This window comes from Rhamphochromis longiceps, linkage group LG11 (genome assembly GCF_057381845.1).
Source record: "Rhamphochromis longiceps isolate RC_006_pf linkage group LG11, R_longiceps_female_GT1.1, whole genome shotgun sequence".
NCBI classification, from domain to species: domain Eukaryota; kingdom Metazoa; phylum Chordata; class Actinopteri; order Cichliformes; family Cichlidae; genus Rhamphochromis; species Rhamphochromis longiceps.
In genome coordinates this window covers 25,007,663-25,031,835 of record NC_140567.1, presented here as the reverse complement: position 1 = coordinate 25,031,835, position 24,173 = coordinate 25,007,663, and the positions used below count along the sequence as shown (strand labels likewise).

General features: G+C 42.3%; 1 protein-coding gene across 4 annotated transcripts in view; it reads left to right on the top strand.

The window, feature by feature from the left end:
- Window positions 1–4,093: 4,093 nt before the first annotated feature.
- Window positions 4,094–24,173, top strand: part of fam131bb (family with sequence similarity 131 member Bb) — a 31,555-nt gene continuing 11,475 nt past the window's right edge. Inside the window, exons 1-6 of one of the 4 annotated variants that reach the window (XM_085423219.1) lie at window positions 4,094–4,247; window positions 15,181–15,218; window positions 17,974–18,009; window positions 18,390–18,483; window positions 20,922–21,146; window positions 21,261–21,401. In XM_085423219.1, the coding sequence (XP_085279345.1) occupies window positions 4,220–4,247; window positions 15,181–15,218; window positions 17,974–18,009; window positions 18,390–18,483; window positions 20,922–21,146; window positions 21,261–21,401 (562 nt within the window). In that variant the 5' untranslated portion in view covers window positions 4,094–4,219. Of the gene's footprint in view, window positions 4,248–15,180; window positions 15,219–17,973; window positions 18,010–18,389; window positions 18,493–20,921; window positions 21,147–21,260; window positions 21,402–24,173 lie in introns of all 4 variants that reach the window. The other 3 variants (XM_085423218.1, XM_085423221.1, XM_085423220.1) reach the window with 3 other exon arrangements.

Genomic DNA, 24,173 nt, shown 5'->3' with positions numbered 1-24,173 from the left:
AAGCCGATGAAGAATCTTTCATGTGAAAATCCAGTATAAACACAAAGTGTAGCCTGCAATAGATATGCAAAGCAAACGGCATGCACATAAATCTGCAAAGCATAAATTCCAGGTGCACATCAGCCAAGATGAGAACCTGCATATTTGTGGCAAAACATGTCCTCGTCACTCAGCACTGAGAGGAAAAGTCTCTTCGCTGCCAAACTGGCTTCCAATCAAAGCCAGGGTTAGACTGCAGTGTTCTAATCCCCCCAGCAGGTGTCAGACTGATATTCATTACTGTGCTGCACACAGCCCAGAATCAAATGGCTTGAGGTTAGAAGATTCCCCCACGTTCTCTGACAGCAAGCAAATCGGCTTGAGCTAGAGATGTGTAAAAGACAGAGGTGTGTAAGGTGGAAACCCGCAAATTCAGACGTGACTCTTAGAGATGCTGAGAAGCTGAAGGAAACGAGCTGAACGCAGAAACGTATCTAAGGACGAACATGCTGCATGGTGGTCTAGACGAGGAGGGCTGGAGCGAGAGAGAATGTAGGGTAATTGCGGGAGAAGAGGAAAGAGAATTGTAAATAATAGAGGAGAGTTGGGAACTCCTCGTACGCAAGGTTTTGCCTGGTGTAACGGCTGCATAAACACATATACGCACAAGTCATGCACAGAGAGACTCTATACCACCCACACACAAATATAAAACAGCCCAAAAATATGTGTGCTGAAGAATCCAAGCTAGAAACTGTGGCTCAGTGCGCCAGCTAATAATACACATAAACTCTATTCTCCCACTGGCTAAAACAAAGCTAATGACATAAACTCGGTCATTAGAGAATGTCTTATCAGAGACTGCCTCTTCTCATAACAACATTTATATTGCTCCCTTGTTCCCACCCACCTCCTACACCCCTTGCCTCCTCAAAAACAAACAATTTAGTAATTCCCTCCCTTTTTTTTTTCATTCCCCCTTCATCTTCTTTTCTCTCCTTGCCTTTCGCATCAGTTCTCTTTCGCCAGTTTCAGCCAGATGCCACCCCTCCTCTCATCCCCTTTCTCCTTATGGCTAACGTAGCGAAGGCAAGTGTGTAACATGTGGTTCCAATTAACACATATAATGACACACTCTAGCAGTTTGATTCATCACAAAAAAGCCAGACAAAACAGTAGACAGTCACCGACTAAAGGTGGCAGAGGGTGGAGAAAAAAGGGCCTTTCTCAAAGGAGTTTAACCAGTCTGAGCTAGTTTTTAATACTACCTTTAGAAAGACTGGAGCAGGCATTCCTGTGCATCAGCCAGAACGCCTTTAGATTGTCTGAACAAGACAGTATTGAAGCTGGTATTCATTATCCTTGAGGTGTAACCTACATAGCAGCCAGGAGCTGATAGACAGATAGTGACAGGTACATGAAAATCATTGATTACAGAAATTATCTGGGTGTGAGTCCCCAAGGCAACATTAAACAGGAGCCACTGCATCTAAATTCAATGCAGCATCATCACCCGAGATAAGAAAACAAGAGATGCGGTGACAGGAACATGATAGAAGTCGTCCGTGTCATGTGTTGCGAGGCCGTTTTACGTCACGGTATCTTTTTTTTTGTAGTCTCTGCGTGTGAGAGAATAAGTAATGAGACGGCGACGACGATGAGAGGCAGTCACATTTGTGAGTGGCCTATGCATCATGCGTGAGATTAGTGTCAGGAATTTCCTCCATCTATGGCTGACCTTGTCTCACATTGCTAGGCGGTATCATAGATCACCATATTGTCACAGACTGCCTGAAAAGGCTGCTGCTAAAATTATTTTCCATCATTGATTAATGTGAAAATATTATCCTCGGTTAATCTTTGCTCTACAAACAAAAAGAAAAAGAAAGCAGTGAGAAATGTGTTATGATATCTTCTTTTGTTCAGCTGAAAACAACAACAGGAATAATTTGTTATGTGAGAGATTTAAAAGCTGCGTCTCATGAACTGGGATTGTGGGTTCTACGTCTCTTTAACGGTTAATCGATTTTCAAAATAGTCAATAAATTAACCCTTATAGAAGCACAATGTACAAAGTGTTGTAGGAGAAAAGGAGTATAAAACAGGAATCCTATTGACAGGGAAATGCAGGTAAAGCAGGATAGATACGCCTAGATTAGCTGAGGATTTTAGAGACTTCCACTGACTGACATGCAGTGATGGGCAGATGGAGTGAGAACTGAGACAGAGATTTAAAACAACAGCGTCAGCCAGTCAGCTGCAAACAGGGTTAGAGGGTTCAGGTTCATGTTATAGAAGTGAAGCTGACCCCTGCAGAAACCCCTGTGGGAGTTGACAAACAGAGCTAATACACATGGAAATCCAGAGTGCAGGGATTGGCTGGATTATGTATGATTTCTAATGTCTGGCACCCCCCCCCCCCCCCCTTTTTTTTTTTTTTTTTTTGCAGCATCACAACCATGACTGTATATTTCCAAGTGACCGTCATTTTCTTTCATCCATTCTGGAGTGCTAATTTTTATTTCACACAGCATCCTCTCCACACCTCTCCCGCACATGACTCCACTGTTCTCTGCCTGCCTTGCTTCTCATCACTCCCTCCATCTGCGCCTTTTTTCCTGCTTTCTGTTCTTCCTTCCATCCATCTGCCCAGCTCTTTTCCCTCTCTCACTCTCTCTCTCTGCTCTTTACCCAGAGAGTTCAAAGTCAACAAAGAAATGACCACAAATAAACCTGTCTCCAGACTGCTTAGAAACAGCACACATCAAAGTAAAAATAAATGCACGATTTCATAGAAAACCGATGAGAGGAAAGGTTTTGGTATGATGGCGTTATAGATATAGTAGACGGAGGGTGCAGAAGTCATAATGATAATTGTTTTGGTTTATAACGAGGTCTTCTTTGAGCGCTAAGTTTAGTTTAGGGAGGAGTGATGTAGGGCTTTTAGGGAAGGGCCAAAAGGCACATGCTGTGAAGAAACTGTGAAACAGGTTGTGTCACAATAACCATTTTATCTCGATTATCTTCTTTTCACCCTCTTTAGAAAGCAAAACTGTAGCTGAACGTAAAACGTGATTAATTACACAGACTTAATGGAAAGAGGCACAGGTCTAATGAGAGACGCAGAAAGAGCTGTAGATTAAGGAGACAGGTTTTTGTTTTTGCTTTTTTTTTTTTACCAGAATAGAGAAGTGTAGCAGGCAAGGTGAAAAGGGGATAAAAAAAAAGGCAAAAAAGGGGGAATGTAATCCTTAGTGAACAGAAGAAATAGGCGCAGAGATGACTGTGGGCGGATCAATAGTGAGGGATGACAGAGGGAGGAGGTGGAGACTCAGCAGCAGTTTGACTGTGAAGGAAAACCCTCTGCTGCTTTTTTCCTCTCTCCTCAGGATTGTTTCATGTTGGTGTATGAGAATGTTTTTTGAGCGATGAGTGTTGGGGAGGTTGGGGAGAGGGGGGTGCAAAGAGGGAGGAGGTGTTGGGTGATTGAGAGGGAGATGGCGAGGGGAGGAGAGGAGCGAGGAAACCGCTGCAGTGCATTGTTAGGCTGAACGCACACGGGAGAGGGAGACAGAGAGAGAATCCCCCATTTTAGCTCAACAATATTACAGCAGTGCAGTGATATCTACAACAATGGCAGACCGACACTCTCAGCACAGCTATTGATCTTAGTGATGGCACGTCACTGCACACATACTCAGTCCAATTGTTGTTTGACCTGTCTTTAAACGACTGCATGTGGTGGATATTCAGATATTTTGTCATCGTCACACTCTTTAGGTTAAATTATTTGCGTGAAAAGTCAGAACTCCTGCCACTTAAATTAAACATTAAAAATCAAATGTTACAGGTAATAAAATATGTTGATATCCTTATTATTGATAACTATAATAAAAAAAAATATGATACATGTTTTGAAATAATTACAGTAATGCATCACATCTTTATTTAGTCCTAATCTTTTCCCCTCAGGCATACTGACTTACTAACCGGATCTCTTCTAAGACACTGCACTGGAGAGAGAGCAGCAGGGAGAGAGAGAGGGAGAGAGAGGGGGTGAGGGAGAGAGAGTGATCGAGCAAGCGCAGGAGGGAGAGAGAAAAAGAGACGGCAGCGGAGAAGCGAGAGAAAAGAAGCCAGAGCTGAGAGAAAGAGAGAGTCGCAGGAGGAAGGAGAAGGAGAATGCGCCGTGTCTGGGTAACACTTTTACGCTTGTGTCCAGGGCCTTTGTGAATACACCATGGGGTGCATCGGCTCCAGGAGACTGAGTAAGCTCCACTTCTCTTACTGCGGGCTAGAGGGAGGTTGGGGTGAGGGGTGCAGGGGTGCAGCGGAGATGCTGGAGGATGCGGGTCCATACAGGAGCAAAGGGTTTGTGTAGACTAGGAGCAGTCTTTGTATGTGTTTGTGCACGGGAGCTGCTTGCCTCTGTTTCTGTGCAGTCTCAAGGCAAGCTCTGGACGTGTGGTCACAGAGGCAGTATGCACAGTATACCGCCTAGATGTCAAAAGCAATATGTGTTAAAATGTGCTACTGTGTGTGTGGCTGCACCCCCCACCTCCTTGCTCCCCTTCTTCCCTCCTCCCATCCCATGATTTATGATGTTGTTTGGCAGTATGTATATGTGTGAGTAGGAGGCAGAGGGATGGAGAGGAGAGAGAGAGAGAGAGAGGCGGGAGAGGGAAGCGCGGTGCTTATTTATAGGGAGACATAGCTTGGAGAAAGAGAGAAGGGATAATGCCATTGTTTGGGACATTTGCACAGTTTATTGTTATTTGCATGAATAATAGGCATAGAGTGGAAGGGGATAACGAGAGAGCAGGAAGAATGCAGGCGGGGAGGAGAAGAGATGGGCGGATGGCGAGGGAGAGAGGGGGAGAGGGAGGGGCAAATGCATAGGCGAGGGTGTGTGGCAGTGATGGGAGTTTTCAGGTGAGGATAGTCCTGGATAAACCCGTAGCTGTCGTGTTGACAGCGCCGGCACTGGGGAAAAAAAACAAAAAGCTCGGGTAAACAATCACTTGTTTGCTTAAATGTATTCGGGTATGTTGCAGTGCACGCTTACACGTCCTAGTGTGTAGCATCAATCACGTGCCGAGGTAAAAATAAACACAGACTTTCTTTGCTGTTAAATATTCATGTCTCACTTAGCACATCCAGCTCTTAAACATATTTATGGCACAGCATGGGTCTGGACACGGTGGTCACTCACTCTTCTAAAACACTCAAGCACAGCCTTTACTGGGCTACCAGAACCCTGTTGCAAACAGGGTCCATGCTGCGCCTTTCCCAGGCCCCCCTTTTTTTTTTTAAAACTAAATGTAAATTCTTCTTAAAAATATCTAGAATATGCAAAAAAGAGTACAAGATGACACAGTTAAGAAGGCAGGTGTGAACTGAATACAGCAGAAACAGCAAATCCAGCAGCTCTGGCTGTTTTTTCTTGACACAGTGTGTAGCAGGAGAAGAGACTGGGATCCTATTTCAACACTCACATCAAGACAGAAGACCCTACAAGCCTCCAGATGTTGGAAATAATGTGACTGAAATAGGCAGAAAGCTTTGAAAAGGTGCCCCATTAATCTAATGGTGAGTCACCTGTATACTGATGCTCGTTTTTATACATGCGATCATGGAAGCTTAGGAATTTAATAAGGGAGCTCTAGTAATTGCAATTATGTTTTCGAGTCAGGGATAAGCAATAAAGATAAGGGAGAATATGTTTTTAGCAGCCCAGAGCAGTAGAGATTGTAGATCCACTAAAAGGAATATTTCCCTTCAGTTTGCAAGTGTTATCTTAAGCTGTGTGCACTATAATCTAACACAAATGCGTAAACAAACAGTAGTTAAGAGAAGGAAGCCTGGGCATTTTCAAGCAGCTTGTGTGACTCGGTCTGATTTCCTTGTAAGTAACAGAATCAGCAGCAGTGCTGCCCATCCAAAGGCGGGGTTGTGTTTATCCTGGGTGAGAATGGCTTCAGTGTGTGCTATTGATCGACCAGCTCAACTGCAGTGCACGCTGCCAAACAGAGATCAACAGGAGGAGCAGCAGGCAAAAGGAGTGGATCTGTCTCTGCACGGGAGTAGCCCTGATGTATCTGTCTCCCTTCTATCTCTCCCAGCTCCATCATATCTGGGAGTGCACTCTGTGGCCAGGCTCTGATATCAGTTTGTACTATTGTTCGATTCTTCTCACAAACGATATGGCTGTGCCCAGCCTTTGATATAGTATACTGCATAGTATCCCTCAGGAAATAGTTCTATATTGATTCTGTATTTTTTATATTAGAAATGTGAACCAAAAGCTTTATTTGCCCCTTATTTTACTCTAAAGGTGTCGGGTGTCAGGTTAAACGGAAAGATCTCATCCGAAAGACTCAATAACTGATACACGTAGGCAAAAATGAACTACAAATTTTTAAGGCTGTGCAAATATTTTATTTGTTTGCTTGTTATTTTGCCAGGCAAAGGTTTGGCTTATAGCCTTATCGACCTAATTGCATACAAGTACAGTAGGCTCGCTACAGTATATGATAGTGGTTGCTTTGTGTTACTGATTGTTACCGAGTCAAGCGAAGACAGACGTACAGACAGCAGATAAACTGTCTGCATCCATCCATCACCACTTCAGAGGGTAAAAGGCCTTGAGATGCAGCAGATGGGAGATGCGCATTCTTCTTAACCTCGTCAGTGACAAAAGGCACTACATTCTATGACAAAATTAGAGTTTAATTGCATCTTTAAGAGCAACTTCCCGCAGAAAAGCCAGTGTCAGTGTAAAACTGTCACAGCCCCACGATGCCGATCATATTTCTCAATGTAATGCAGATAATCTAATCAGTAATAACTGTGGCAAAAGCTACACTTGAGCTAATTTTCCTGTGTCCACTTACCAGGCAGCACTATACCTGCAACTCCTTGAAGCATTAATCACTATAATTTAGGGCATTGTGTGCTTTGTGACTGTAACTGCTGTAGTTCATCCTGCTGTGGTGAAATTATAGATATGAATGTGGGACATTGTGATGACTTTCACCTGTTTGTGCAGCCCTTTATCTAGACTCGTCACTACCAGTTAGCTGACACACTATTTGCTGATTCAATAAGCAGTAAGAGCCAGTTCTAGTATGAGTGTGAGTGAGTGTTTGTGGTTGTTTACTTGCTTAAGGCTGGGCATCGATTCACAACGCTTTTCTGGGCCTGAGGTGACTGAAATGCGTTTGTAAGAAAGAGTATTGCATGTGTAAAAGGAGGATGTTTTGTTTATGATTTGTTCTTTCATTTTATTTTTTTTATCAACATCCTATTAAATAAAACTAATTAATTGTAGAAAATCATGTTTACATTTAGTAACATATTATTAAAAAAGTAGAATGTTGGATTTCAGCCCATTCAGTTTTCAGAAGTTTTGGTGTCTTTGCGCCTCCATGGTACTGCATGTGTTTGTGTATGGAGCCCCAGTTTACCTGCGTCTTGTGGTGTAGCGGTCTTACTGAATTTTTTATGTTTTGTGTGGGTGTGAAAGCGCCATGTGCACCAATGTTACTTCAGCGCTTTCTTCCATTGCTCTGTTTCTGCTGCGTTACAGCGAGGGATTCCCTGCCATTAAATTTAAAACCGAACACCCCCGCTACACCATGCCTTTACACACACACACACACACACACACACACACACACACACACACACACACACACACACACACACACACACACACACACACACACACACACACACACACACAACAACTGACACCATGTCCCGTATTTGCCAGTTAGCAGTCTGCCTGTAAACTAGCAAATCTGGCAGAGGTAGAGTCTGATTGATTGGCTAGAATAGGATAGAAAAGCCTTGCGCTCAGGAGCATATTCAAGGTGAATGACTCAGTGATGTAGTACTCAGAGACACCTGGTGAGACCCGATGACCATTGTGTGCGTGCAATGGTATGTGTGCTCAAAGAGTATTCTTATGTTCAAGGATTCTAATGTAACAAATATAACACAGGGTCTTAACCTGAAGGTGTATGTGTGTGTGTGTGTGTGTGTGTGTGTGTGTGTGTGTGTGTGTGTGTGTGTGTGAGCGCCTCTTTGTCACTTCTCTGATGTGCGCTATTATAATTTGCCTTGTTACCAATACCAGGTTACAAACCTGGATGATTATAGGTATAACATTGTATATTGTATATGTGCATGCAAATGTGAGCTTGTGTGTATGTGGCAGATCAGAAATAAGAGGCCTGTGTGTGGGCACATGATGGCAGGCGATTCTATAAACAATGTGACTCAGCCGCAGAGTGAGTTATGAAATTGAAATATAATGCTGTGAAGGAGAAAATTCATCCCTACAGTTTGATCTCTTAGTGTGTGTGTGCTGTGTGTGAGAAAGAATGAATATATGTGCGTTTGTGGATGCGCTCGGCATTAGTGTGCGACCGGCACAGATTGTCTCTGTGTTATCTGCAGCTACTAACCACTTCAGTGCTGATAAAAAAGGCCATGTTCTCACAGATGGGAAGTCTCCTTTGAATATCAAAGAGCAAGGAAAACAAAGATTTCCTGCATACAAAGTACACGAGCTGCCTCATACTTTAATGATTTCTTCTCTTTCTACAGGTTTCCATCCATTTATCTAAACAGAACTGGATAACAGCATTTCCTCCTTTTCAGGTCTAATTGTTCATTATATATTTAACAGGCTATTAGGGTGTTTATTAGAGTCACAATGATGGGCTTCAGGTACTTCTGCCCAAGGCTTTTAGTTACCACACTGCACAGGTGACTGCTGGAAGTTATTCACCCCGTATCAGTGATGGAGACCTGCTCGGGATAGCAGCCACATTCGTGCAGAGACAGATTAATGAAGCGTGTCAGGAAGAGGGCACAAACCTTAGAAATGCCATTTCACCAGGTTAATGGTCGTCTCGTGCTGTGTTATAGTGTCAGTATGTGTATGTCAGGGTGTCTGCATGTGACTGGATCATGTCCTGAGACACCGTTAGCTCAGTTTTCTGCCATCTCTCCCAGCCATCTGGGCTCTGGTCCTCAGCTGTGTTCTTGCTGAACTCTGATGCTCAATAACCCAGCATCTGCACATATCGCTGCAAGAGGGCTGCCATCCAAGCCGGTACCCCATGGTGGCAACCAGCCTTACTGCAGCTGTCACGGTAAACAAGCACCAAACCCCCTGGATCCTTGCTGTTATTGCTGCAGGGCACTGGGGGTAAAAAAGACAGATGACGCTCAAACGATTCCCACTTCAGCAGGAGCCATCAACCCACTACAGCCAGAGCTGGAGTTGACAGTGCGGCCGCTGCAGATCTTTAGTTGTTCGTTACGCACAGTCGCGTTACTCCCTTTTTATTCCCTCCCTCTTCAGTCTCTCTGCCCTTCCTCCCTTACAGCTACTTGCTCCTTTTCCTCGGCTGAGCTAAGCTGGGGGTATCCAGAGCGCTGCACTGCTGTGTGTGCGGTGGAGGAGGGTGAGTGCCAGGGGAAGAAAAGCTGGCTCAGAGCTCTGGTCATGTGCTCTGTTGTTGTTGCTGTTTCCTCAAGGAGGGATCCGTCCTGCAGAATAACACATTCGCTCACTGTGCTGCTGAGAGCCCAACAGCATCACCTACTCGAGTGCGGAGATACAGTGTATGCCATGATAAAAAGAAACTACTGAGATGCTGGATAATGACTACTGACCCCATCATATAAAGAGATTTTCTGTGAACTACGAATAACTGACTAAAAATGGCACGATTTAGACACAAACTCTCTTCTTTGATGTAATCGCAAAGTAAATATACTGTGCATACGACTATAGCTATATATTAATGTAATGTTTCTGGTCCATTGCTGTGTAAAGGCTGGAGGTCTTCCCAGTGGTAGGTTGTACCTACTCTTTTGCCATATTGTGATTCATGCGTGGGGAGACTGACTGCTAATCTGCTAATTGGCCAAATGAGGCTGAGGGATGCAAGGGAGAGAGACTGTAAAAGCTAAAGTGAGGGAGAGTGGGAGTGGCATGGTGTGAGTCACTGTGCAGTGTACTATACACTAGGTTGCTGGAGGCTTGACTCAAGTGAATGTGCATGTATGTTTATGTAGTTTGTGTTTGCTGGGCAGATTTTTAACCCAGATGGGGAAGAAATCTGGGACACTCTCTCCCACCCAGGCAGAAAATGAGACATCTCCCCAGCTACCTCATATCAGCCAATAAATAACCCCATCACACCTCAATCCTCAGTGCTAACAATCACACATGCATGATTAATCCTTCCGAGGTCACACAGAGTTCATTTCTAATCGTTAATTTATCACTTGAATATTAATGAGTCCGTCCACTCATTGGATACAAAGTGGTCTCTTTATTTCTGCAGTTTGTGGCGGAACCATCAGCTAATCTACGATAATGTTTCTGCCGTATTCCACAAGTCATTTGAAAGAAAAATGTGCATTATTATGTATGCTGTTAGTTCCATTTAAACATAATCAGAAGATTTAGATACTGTGATCATCAGTGGAAATGTTTTATGTGGCTCACATGTGTCACTAGGAAAGGGTTCATCCCTGTGTCTGACATTCATCCACAGTTTAAGTCATATTAGCTCATCAGTTCTAGTCATTATGCCAGAATTCAACTTCCTGTCTTTGGAGCCGAGTGACCAAACTGAAATTTTACACAAAGTATTATCAAAGTAAAATTATAGTCAGATCCATAACTGTATGTTTACGATCGCACAGTGAAGACAGCAGAAAAATAAATAGCCTATTTAGTATTTGCATATGTACAATCATGTAGCGTTTACAGAGTCTGTAGTTTGGTCAATAGCAAACACGCTGCATGATAATCATGTTTGAGCACGCTTTGCTTGCATGCAGGTAAACAGTCAGTGTGGAGAACAAAAAAGAAATCGCACTTTCCAAAATGTATTCTCTGTGTTTTTCTGCACTTGTAAACACTGACAGGCAGGAGGAAATCAAAATTGTGGCATGGATCACCACTGGTTACACATCAAGCCAGCAGTCTAACTTATGAGTTGCCATATTGGTATTTGTTTGACTCTTCATTTAAACATTGTTAAGTTTAAAAAAATGTTTATTTAATCACCATGTCCAGGCTGAGATACAACTGTTAACAAACTCCTTGTAATTTTACCTTCAGACCTAAACTACAGGCATCACTTTCAATGTCCCTTAGGTGAATTTAATCCAGTAATAACTATCCAAGCAGCTATTTATACATACAGTAACGTCACACATCTCCTGTGAAGATGTCCTGAGGTATTAAGAGAAACAAAAGCAAAAAAAACTTTGGATGGTTGAGGAAAACTGGGTCGAAGAAAACAGGATGATAAAACACAGTCTCTCCTGGAAGAAACACTTTAAATATATTAAAACCTACAGACTTATGATATATGCCAATACTTTACCCAAAATTCCCACTGAAATGAGTGTGATTCCTGTGTCCAAAGAAATATGCACATCCCTTCCTGCTGAGCAAAGAGGGCCAATTTCTGGAATGAAGCCTGTCCCTTGTCCACTGCCCTTGCAGTGATTTGATGTGACTGGATGGAGTTCAGAGGGAAGGGTAATATCTGAGAGCCCAACAGAGACAGACCAGAGCTGATGTTTCTGAATCACTGGGTCAGTGGGTCACAGACATCACTGGACATCTAGAGAGCCAACAACTCTCTGTGTTTTTTTTTTTCAGAGCTCCCGAGGAATCGCTCATGATTGCCAAATGCAGCTGTTGAGAACCGCGACTGGCTCAGCAACACACAAACACGCAAACTCAGACACATACGCAGACTCACAGTGTGCTGATACAGGAGTAAGCCCCTCTGAGAGTTGTACACACAGAGCACAGACCCTCTGATACAGAGGAGCACCTAGAGACTGAGGCCGTGTTTAAACTCCATTACCGCCAACGACTCTCTAATTAAACCAATGTTTTAATTAGGATTTGGACAACCAGGAACGAGGAGGGATAATAACGTTCATTTATCCAACAGAGAGGGTGTATTTCACACAAGTTACACCTACAATATGCAGGGTGGACAGCTTTGTATTTGATCTGCCATTTTAAGCAGTACATTGCTAAGTGTGACGCAGGCGTCAATATTTATCAGTTTTATAGGAACACAATAGAAGCAAAGTAGACTATTAGAAGTCTGCGATATGAAATCTTACTTATGTAAATGTTCAAAAGTTTACTTAACAAGATGCAGTTAAAGTATGTTAGAAACTGCATGACCACAAATAGATTAATCAGCTTTCAAATGTCATTTTTCAGTACAGTTAACTACAAGTTAAGATTGCAGATTGATGCAGTGGTGTTGTTTCCTCTCTAGTATACTTCAGAATTTGACCAAAATACAATCACTGATTAAATTTCCTCTGTTGCTCTCCAGCACTGGTTTGCATTCTAGTGATTTGAGAGTAAAACCTGCAGGGGGCTGATAGAAGCTCTCAGCTAAACAAGGAGGTAATGGTCTTGATTGAAGCATAGTAGACTGACCAGGTCTGAAATGCAGAATAACAAAATTTTAATGACAGCTTAACGGGTTCAGCCAAGAGTCAAACTTGGGAGAAAAATCTTTTATTTACTCCAGTCTGCTTTACCATGAACACTTAAAGGCTTTAAAAAAAGGAGGAATATGTTGGTTTGTTGAATGTGTTGCCATGAATGCCGAATGAAGGTAATTACATTTTAAGGTCATTGTGTAGTAGCTCTTGTTGTGGCCACTAAGTGAGCTGCAGTCAGCATCCTGTTGCTTGCACTAATGCTAGGTATGTAGGCCTGGGCTAACATACTAGGCAAAGCAGTGATAATGCATAACAATGAACAGAACCGACTGAAGTCATGTTGATAAGTTACTAAAGGTACATTGTTACTGTAGTCCGACTGTATATGTAAGACAAGAAGCACTCAGCTGGAAAACTTCACCATTGCAGCTCACTCTCTCGACAGTATTTACTTTTAAAGGAATTGTAACGTGTTTTTTATATATTAATTTTGTTTTCTTTATCTTTTTAAACATACTTTAAGAAGTTTGGAGTGCAATAAAAATCACATGAGGATTGCATGACAGATATTTACTTTTATAACGCAAACATTATGCAGGAGTAGTGGATGGGTAATAGCAGTAGAAGTAGGCAGCTCTTTCTCCTGATGATCTCTTTAAAGATGTAACACATTCTGGGGTCAGCTTGAAAGAAAGGCAGCTGTGAAATGTAAAAGTGAGGTCACAGGTCAAATATGACATGATATTTACATGCAAACAATAAAGTTATATTTAGAATCCACATGTACCTGTATCACTTCCTAAATGCTGTCAATACTAACAAAGGCGGTAGAATTTTAAACATAGTTTTAAAAATGTTTGACCTTATTTGACCTTGAAGAAGAGGTCAGAGGTCCAAAGCAAGTGATGTGACTACATGCCAGTAAGAAACACTTTTAAATAACTCTATAGAGCATTGTTATCACTTTGACCTTCAGCGCAATCTATTGACCTTGAAGGAGAGGTCAGAGGTTAAATGTGATATGATAGTTCAAATCTTTATAAGGTACTTTCTATATGTTTGCAACACACACCACACTTTTAAGAACCATGGTTTCTCAGTTATGACGCTTTTTGTTTATTTATGACCAACAAATCATTAAGTTGAACTTGAACACCTCAATGGATGTAAACCAAATTTTAATGGATCGTTAACATGACCTCACTCTACACCCCTACAAAGTTTAATCAGGATGAGTTCAAAGCTTTTTGAGATATCGTGTTTACAGCCTTAATGACACAGAGGTAAGTATATGCTGTGGCTGAGCAGTATTTTTCTCAGCCATACTAACTTCCGGTAATAAAGGTGAAGAGCCACCTTCACCTTTATTGTACAGGCTTGGGTACAAAAATCAAGAACTTTCTGTTTCTCTTCGTATCATTAATGGGGCTAATATTTACTATATATATTTCCTTTTTTAGTGCACTATTTGTCTTATGCGTGAATATCCATGTGGATTGAAAATGTTACTAACCGTGATTCACCCCAATGAGAACAGCTGGCTTGGTCACATCTCTTTGCAAGATTTCAATGTTATGGTGTCTGACACAGCACAGAGATGTCCAAGGCGTCCTTCATTAAGGGCTAACACCTTAATGAGGTTAGTTAGCCTACATAAGTGGAGCGCGCCCTGTTAGATTCAAGTGAAATGGCAGCACGGACTCAGAGATATGCTGTTATTCTCCTTGATATTTATTAATATCCGTCCTTTAATTAATTAATACATCACCAAACATAAAGAAAGTACAGAATATGTAAAAAAAATATATACGTATTTATAAATATATTCCTAAAACAATTGTCAATTCAATTTCTTGGTTACAAACAGCCATTAAACCCTCTGTTTATATCATTTTTTATATATAAATTATTGACTCTCCTCACTGGTGTAATTAAAGATTATTTAGACTGCCACTCATCAGTGCTGCATCACTAACATCGTGTAGTTATGTGTGACTGTGAGAGGCGATTGGTTGACGAACATAAATTGTTTTATAAAAGTGTTATACATATGTTATAAAACATTGCCATCTGTTTGTCTTTGTAAAAGTGGAATCACAAGATTTTGTGTGTTTGTTTTTTGTGTGGTGTGTATTGGAATCCACTGTGCAGTGAGCCTCTATTTGTTGACATTATCAGATTGTATTTCTAAGGTGATTCTCACCAGTTTTACGCACTGCTGGTGCTGAGGAGCAGAAAAGGATGAGACTTAAAGGTGATTGGATTTTCCTGGAAAATCTATCCAGATTCATCGAGATTGAAAAGGCTGAGAGGAATTCAGGGAAATGTCCAGATTTTTATGTGACATTAAAATCTGTTCACACATTTGCCAATAAGTGCTTAGTGGATGTATTTATTATAATTCAGGTGTGACACTTGTGGTTTCATCTGAGTTATTGGTTTTCTTTTGGAGGTGGGTCTTACTACTACTTTTATAAATAAAGTGTAAAAATGATTTGTTAATGTAGGCACACAAGAGAAAAATATCTCCCTTATTAGTTTTTAACCATGTCTTCATGAACATTTTGTGGAAGCAGTTTTGTCACTGAATGTAATTAAGAATAAATATTAATGTTTCTTTCTCTTCTCCCCCCTCTTCCCTCTCTCTGTGTGCCTCTCTGTCTCTCTTGTTCAACGCGTTCTCAGCGTCAGATGGCGTGCCAGTCCAAAAGGATGGGGAACAAGTAAGTCTTCAGTGATTCCTCCTGCTCATCCGTGTTGTTGACTTCCTCTGACAGTGAACTGTTTTCCACACCACCTGAGGAACCAACATGGCCACACGATGAGCTGTAACACCAGTGCTTATGCTAGTAGATTAGCGAAGTAGATCACGCCATGGCAATGTCAGTCGCTCCCGCTACACTTCCATCGCCAAGATGGGGTGGTGTGGCTGGATGACTGAATAATCGCTGGTTTGGTTGGCTTATTGCTGTTGCTAGGATGTCTGAAGCTTGTTATAGCTGTCTGACAGAGTCACTCCTCAGTGCTGGTTCAAAGCAGAATGGCAGAGGCATCACTCCTCTCTTTCTCCAACTTCCTACACATCATTATCACTGTACATTTTCCTCTCCTCTCCTCTCCCGCTGCATTACTGATCTCATGCTCTAAAACTGATGCCTCTGAGAAAGGACACAGGAGCAGGATCCATTTTGGACTAAAGTGTAGAGACCTTCACTTTTCCACCAAATGCACTGTGGACTGATTGCATCATTTATTTATGTGTCGTGCCCCAGAATGCCCCCGTGGTTCTGCAGAGAGGGGAAAAAAGACACACACACACACACAAACACTTTCTATACATATATATCAGTGTTGTCAGGGCTATTGGAAAAGAACATAGGGAAAGCTGCTCCAGGCAGCCCAGCTCTCTCCTCACACCCACTCCTGTGAATGGAGAGCGAGACAGGGACGACCAGAGAGCGAGTGATGGAGGAAGTGGGAGCAAAGAATAGAATTACATGAGGGAAGGAAGAGGCAGACATTGATTAACATAAAGCATCTAGATGTAGCTGAAGGAGATTATAAACACTCCCTTCTCACCACACTCTCATTATTATATTATCTTAACCTAGAATTGAATTACATAATCTTTACATTTTACTCTATTGACCACTGAAGATAATTCACAAAGTTTTGTAGTTTTTCGATAAAGTGCTTGACGTGTAGAGAATAAAGCACTAGAACGTGACTAGCAGAGCAGTCAGTAAGACTAACAAAGAACTGTGTTTACATTGAACTTTAATTCATTTCTATAATTATTTAACATTACACTGTTATTTTTAATGTAGCTAAAAATTCTAATTCTAATTTATTTACTTCGAGTTGAGCATATTTTACGTTGTATTATTACTTTTTTTTAAAATTTGATGTGTTGCAGTATGTGAAAATAGATGCTGAGAATACAATGAGGAGACATTACTATAAGCTAAATATATAGTATAGTGTTTTCTCTGGGACCTATACCTGCAATTACAAAAACATGCAGAAATGTACTAAATTTCCATGAAAGTCACTTTAATTTTTTTTTATTACTGAAAGAATAACAAGCATATTATGTTTGGAAGTGCATGGAGTTTTTTTTCACATCACAAAACTGGTGCGGCACCTTTACCTCATGTAATTAGTAAGCCTGCATGGGTGCAGACTCAGTATTGAGGGAAGTCTTTATTCTACTTTTACTTAAGGATAGTTGGTTTGGAACAGGACTAAATGTGGCAGATCCTTCGCATGAATTTGAAATAGCATGACAGTGTAAGGGCCGGACTGGAATGACTTTCCCGAGTTTTAATTCCTGATTAAATGGAGGTTTAAAAGAAACACAAAGCTACAGGCAGCAGGTAGTTAACTAAAAACAACTAGTCTAAAAATGAAAATTCCAACTATCAGCACCATATGTTGTTTGTTTAATCTGCATAAATGTGCAAAAAAAAAAGAAGAAGGGCCACAGCTGTTTTTCTAATTACAGGCTATTTCTTCTCAGGTGACACTCTGTTGAGTCTGCAGATTGACCAGAAAAAATAAGCTAATGACACAAATCTAGGAAAAGAGGGATTTGAAGACTAATTAAGCATTTAAATGTTAATTAGTGAGTTTAAGAGGTGCTTTTAGGGAGACTTTGTGCCAGGCTACATGTTCCCAGGTTTATGCAAACTAGCTGATGTATGTAATCACTGACGTGATGTTAGTGATGCCTTTACTGAAGTGAAGGATCTTCAGACTTGTGCCATCAGTGCAGCTTGCATTGCATTTATCCAGAAGAAAGTAGACCTGGAGCTTTCTGACAGTCTTGACTGTCTGTCTGCCGCTTGTGTACATCAACAGTAAAGGGGACAAAATATCAGCTCAGCCAGTAGCACACCAGGGTTCCCAGTGCGGTTAGTATCAGTCCAGCTGATAGAGAGAGTGTTTATCTGCTTTGTTCTCAGCGTCTGCCTTCACCACACGCACACATAAACACATAATGTCCCCTTCCTCCTGAAAGCCTCAGTCCCCTGTCTGTGTGCAGGATCAGATACAGTTCAACACACTATTGATATCTCGCTCTCGCAAACACACACAGTTTTCTGCTGGCTTTCAATGTTTCTGGCAGCACATGTAACCGAAGAGGAAATTCATTCATCCGTAGCGTATTCAGTTTGCTTTACACAACTAAGCAAATATAAACTGATCCCTGTTTAATCCCCTCCCTTCTCCCTGTCATTCTGGCTCTTCACTTTCCTTGTTCCTGGAAAATCCTGTGTGTCTGCCTCTTATTTTCCTCTCCCTTCTCCTAATTTCTTCCTCCGCATGCTTGATGTGCAATCAACCCCTCCGTCCTCCCCCCACTCCCCCACTCCCCCAACCCCGATGCATGTCAATGTCCTCTCTGTCCTGTCACTCTCTTACTCTTTCCTGCTCCTCCTTTCCCCATCCCTCTCTCCTCCTATTTCTCTTCCTCAGCATGGACGTTCAGAATTTTCATGGGAAGGAATCAATGTAAGTGTTGTGGCATCATTCCTTCATCTACTACTTTTCTCTCCCTATCTATTTGTTGCTTTTGCACGTTTTGATTTATGACACCCCCACCTCCTGAGCCGTATAGTCCGTCTTGCGGTTTATTATACTGGTGTGAGCACAATCAGAAACCCTAGATTTATATGATATTTATTTTGTAGAATATCTCTTGAATCAAGATTTGGGAAATGCAAATTCTGTCTCTTGTATTAACCCAACACCTCCATCACTTGTCCTCTCCACTCACCCCTCTGACACACACACTGTCATGTCACACTGTCTCTGTGTGGCCTCTCACACCATCCATGCTGTCCTTTTCTCCACACTTTCCTCCTCCATTCCTCTCTCTTCTCTCCTTCTAGCTGTCTATGGAAGACACCACATCAATCCTGCCCCGGCTCAAGAGGAACTCAAACGCCTATGGCATCGGGGCTCTGGCTAAGTCTTCTCTGTCAGGTGTGTCAGGTGTGTGTCTGTGCTGTAACTGGTAAACGACCCCATGCTGGCTCTGTCCTCAGACGGGCCCTGGAGTCAGCATGGTACCCTAAATGGGTTCCCCTGTATCACTTCCTCTCCACGCTGTGATATCAGTCGTCAATGACTCCTCGTGAGTCATTGACGGAACAAATTCAGCTTCAAAAACAACACACACATACACACACACACACACACACACACACACACACACACACACACACACACACACACACACACACACACACACACACACACACACACACACACAGCTTGTTGCTCTAAGGAAAGGTGAGTGGGAAGTGTAGTTTTTTATGTTAAGTGGTTGTGAAATTGTGCTGTTCTGAGCAAGTATTAGTATGGATGTTTTGACTGTGCAAAGTGCCGTGTCAAACAGAGTTAGTGTAGTGAAGTGCTTTCTTTTAGTGCAGCGTTTTTTGGTTTCATCCAGCTGTTTTGTGTAGTGCAGTTTATTTGAGTGCAGTGAATTGTACCGCAGTACAGTGTAATGAAGTCCAGCTGCTATACCGTGTGCTGTGGTACGGATTTGTCCTATAATTTATTCATGAATCCCATCGTCATGTGCTACCATCAGAGAGAATCAGGCAGCCAGGGATTTACAGTACATGTTAGTCGCGTGGAAATATGGAGCAGAGCTGTTAAACAGATATGAGTTTGTAGTGGCATGGCACCAGGAAATTAAATGTATGTTCAGCAGCTTTGAGTTTTCCGAAGCGCAATAAAGAGAAAGAGAGGAGTTTTTTTGTTTACCCGGCGCAGCTTAGCAGAGGTGTGAAGAAGCTATCATGTCAACAAGCCAACCTCTCATTATTCATGCCACACAGCCGCCTCACCCCAATTAACCTGCTCCATCCCATGATGCACCTTTGTCAGACAAGACACGTCTCCTGCCGTCTCCCCTCCATGTGATGTTAACAGTCTCATTAAACACGCGAATGTCACCTCCACAACCCTTTTTCATTTCTCTGAGCTTATAATGGGTGCTCATGAAAACCCTCTTTTAACTACAGACTTTTGAATAGTTGGATTTGGCTGATAATGTTTTCCTTACGAGCAGTTATTAATTTAAGATATTCAATATTTTAAGAAAATGAGCAGTCTCAAACATCCCAGAGGCGTTTGGGTATTTTGTTTACTTCTTAAAGGCGGGCCTATTGTGGTTATCCTTGTTTATTTCTCTAAAGATAAATGTATAGATTGATATTCACTAGCAAGGACTAAAGCCCCAGATGCGAATGAAAATGTTTGTTAATAACGAAGCAATGAACTATGCCACAGGCTCGCTGAGGCGGTGGATCCCTTGATACCTTTGAGAGAGGCTTACAAGCAGAGAAAAAGTGATGATGGGCCAAATAGGCACTTATAGAAATACGGCTGGAAAAGGAACTGTTGTGGGTGTGGTCCTGCTCCTGAACTTTAGATAAATAATCTTGAATAGGCTTATACACTGGTACAGTTCTGGATGCTAATATTAAATATGGTTAAAGTTTTAAATAATGAGGTCAGCGTGTGTGAAAGTAATCCCAGCAGGCCAAAAGCTCAGGCTTCACATTGCTCTAATCGCTCACTTTCAGACTACTTCAGACACGTCAGTGAATGCGGATATCCTTAATGTGGTTATCTCAGGGACACAGCTCTGGCTGTGAGCACATGAGCTCCACCACCTGCTGTTCAAACCTTTTGTTTGCAAAGGGCAGCCAATCAAAAGAAAGCTGGCTCACAGGTAAGGTGGATTTCAGGGGAGACAAAGTGAAACTGTATGTGATGAACAGAGAGGCTAAACCAAGGCACAGTGTAAGATGAGAGAGTTTTATTTTGATCCCGAGTCATTTAAAGCCACTCCAGTGAAGTCCAAGAATTAAAACGTGAGTTAATAATGAGCCTAATAGGTCCTGTTTAACATCAAAACAAATATATATAATACATCAGGCGCTTTTGTTGTAAATGATCCTTAAAAATGGGAACGGTATGCTATACTTAAACTCGTTCTGGTTAATCATGTGAGGTAAAGCCAATTTCAGACACAACAACTCCAACACTGAAAGGTTTATTATTTATATGACAGTTGCTTTAATCAATTTATCAGTCGAACCGTGCCGGATATCCATATTTCCATGAGCCATCACATCATAGCGTCATACCCTCCTCCTCCCAAAACCAGTGCACACTTGATAATAACGAATCTATCTTATGTCTCTTCCTTCCTCTTCTTTTGTTTTTTCCCCCATTTTGTTCCCCATCTACCGGTTCATTCTCTACTCCTTCCCTCAACTCGGCTAATCACCTCTCTCTAAACCTCTGGTCTTTTAATTTCTCTTACTTCCACCCATTTTGTTTAAATTGGCCACCCTCCCTCCTCCTTCTGCTCCTTCCTTGTCTGGGTCTTTCTCCTAAAACAGGTGTCACACGCACAATGAAGGAAAGAGTGACCAAGCCCACAGCCATGGCCCAGGGTCGTGTCGCTCACATGATTGAATGGCAAAACTGGGGCATGACGACGGTGGGTTCGGGGAGCGTCCTCCAGTCCCGCATCACTACCCAGGAGCGAGAAAAGGAGCGGCGGCTGGAGAACGACGCCTACAGTGACCTCAGTGATGGGGAGAAAGAGGCTCGCTTTGCAGCAGGTCGGTTGGATGAGGACAAGAGTTTCACACCTATTAACTGTCATCAGCCACTTGAGTGGTACTGCAGGTCTTAGTAACAATTATCCTGACTTGCCCTCTGAATTCTCACCTCAGGCATCCTGCAGCAGTTTGCAATCTCAGAGGCAACGCTCCTGGCGTGGTCGTCAATGGATGGTGAGACTCCGCAGTCAGGATCAAACCAGGGAAGCGTGGCTCACCTCAGTGAGGTCAACCAGGAGAGCATCACCAGTCGAGGTAAAGGACTACAAATATGTCTGAGGCTTAAAGTCCAGGAAACAGCTGTTGGTGAAACACAGCCACATCATTTATGAGTAAGAAAATGGAAGAGGTTGGAAAGTGGCAAATCAATTTTAAACAGAGTAGTTAGAGTATTGTGTTACAGCGTCTCGTCTCTCTAGACCAGAGATGTCAAACTCACTTTAGATTGTGGCCAACAGACAGCCCGCTCTGATCGTAAGTTGCCTGGACAAGTGAAACTCCTCTTTCTGTAAGCGTAAGCAAGTTTAATAAAACAAACAATGCACTGCTTTCTTTACATGACAAGAAAGTGCTGCTTTGGCCATAAACTGCAAGAAATAATTTGGTAAATTTAGAGAAAATGTTCTGTTAGCTCGTTGCGCAGACTGTCCTATAATCATAAAACAGAAAAGTTTTGTTAATTGACTGAATGTCCTCTTTTTGTTTTCTTGGGCTTTTTTTTAATTTTAATTTTTTATAATGAACCCACTGTAAAAGTCATAAATTTCTATAGTAGATGGCGTAAAAACAGGATCTTTCCTATTTACTTATTACTTATTTACTTGTATATTTCAAACCAGTAGGAAAAGCTGTAAAACTTATGAAAACACAGAAGTCTGGAATTTATGCCAATCTTCCATTTTCCAGAACTGTCCAGTGGGCCAGATTGGAGACTTAAGCAGGCCACTTCTGGCCCCCAGACCTTATTCTAAGGAGCTTGGAAAGAAAAGCGTCTGGACTTTAGATGGGGATGGACCATTTGCAGTCTATCTGCATCTTAAGGACAAAGGTCACTCCTTTGAGGATGCCAGTGTTCACATTTTGGACAGAGAGGACAATTTGGTTTGAAAGAGGAGTGAAAGAAGCCATCTATGTCCACTGTGAATAGCCATCTTTGAACAGAGGTGGTGGTTTACTACACCAACTGTTTACCATCTATAATCCAGTTTTGAGATCCCTTCCCAGATGCCTTAACGCCCACTCACATCCTGGGCCTTCTGACCTCAGGAAATTGCATGATAGGGCGGGGCCAGGTTTCGCAGTGAGTTCACCCGAAACTCTGACCTACACCCGTTTTCACACCTTGGCTCGTGTGATTAGGTAGAGGATCATTAGGGGGTCAATTGTCCCTCTTAGGGGGACACTCCAACGGGGCTTAAATCTGGGACTCTCCACCATTTGACCTTAGAACTGAAGAAGCTTCTCGGATCAGAGGCGAAACGACTTCAAGCAACTTAAAGAAGTCCAGATGCTCTTCTTTCCAAGCTCCTTAGACCACGATGACCTGGATGACTGAGAACCTTCACAGACCCCAGACTAGACTTGTAGTCAAGACCGCCTAAACCAAGACCAAGACAATACCAAGACCAGAGGTTATCGAGACCAAGACAAGACCAAGACCAAGACAGACTGAGTCAAGACCAAGACAAAGTCGAGACGAGACCAAGACAAAAAAGTCTTTAAACTGCAGCCAGATGCTGCTTCGTTTACGGGTGTCAGGCATATTTATGTGTCTTTGCGATGCACTCGCACACCCCTCCTCACCGCTGTCTACTGTCTCACTCACTCACTGAGAGGACAGACGCACGCTCCACTTGACTGTCGCGTCTCTCACCCTCTCTGTTTTTCACATAATGATATTATCCTATATCCTCGCATGTGATTGGCCACAATATGGAGGGATTGGAGCATAGCTGAGCCACTGTGTGAGACCTGAGCAGCTAAAGGAAATTAAGTGAGGAGCTGGCTCTCGCTCAATGGGAGTCGACTCTTCTGATTCACTACAAAGCACTCTCTAACTCTCTAAGCACGGCTCTTAGAGCTGATGCTTTTGCGAATGACACATTATCGAACATTACCTTGTGTGTCATGGATACTGTTGAGTCCAAATCTCCTGACCTCTATGCCAATCTGAGACAGCAAGACCGAGACAGCGAGACCAAGACAAGACCGAGGGATCAGGACCAAGACAAGACCAAGACCAAGACCAAAGTCTGTCGAGACCAAGACAAGACCCAGACCACGTAAAAGTAGTCTCGAGACGGGTCTCGAGACGGGTCTCGAGACATCCAACTCTACCTCAGACCTTATGTTTGACACCTCTGCTCTAGACTTTAGGCCATTTCAGTTTCCAGCATGAACTTTTGGAAGGTAAACCCAGACACTGTATCGATATAAACAGTGATTTTGGATATTTGCAATTTACTGCAATGTTGCCTTAGCACAGACTTCTGAATGCAGAAAATTAGAGTAAGTGCTTTGCTGAGTTAAAATAGACTTTCTTAACTGCACCCTGAATGCATTCGTCTTAACTGATCCCATCGTTTTTAAGTCAGACACTTGGCAAAATATGTGGCTGTGAGCCCACTTTATAGCCCTCCAACTTTGAGTAAGAAACACTGGAGGCAATCAAAGCTCTGTCTGCACTATACAGTTTGACAAAATGATGACTCAACAGTGCGAGGTGTGCCAGTGTTCAACTCTGTTCGGTTCATACTGGAGAGTTTCTGTCATAACATTTTCACCCAGTGTGGAAAGATTTCAGCTGAGTTTTTTTCAGAGTAGTTAACAGCCAGATATACATTTATCTCAACAGCTATTAGCTTTAACTGTTGGTCAAGTCGTAATTTCAAGATTTTAAGAAATTGCTCATTCTTTTTCCAATTCCAGCAAATTTGAAAAGTGGGATTTTTGTAAAAATCATAAAACACAGTGTTCCTGCGTCCATCTGCTGCCCCCATTTTGAAGAGTGCTAACAGCTGCCACATT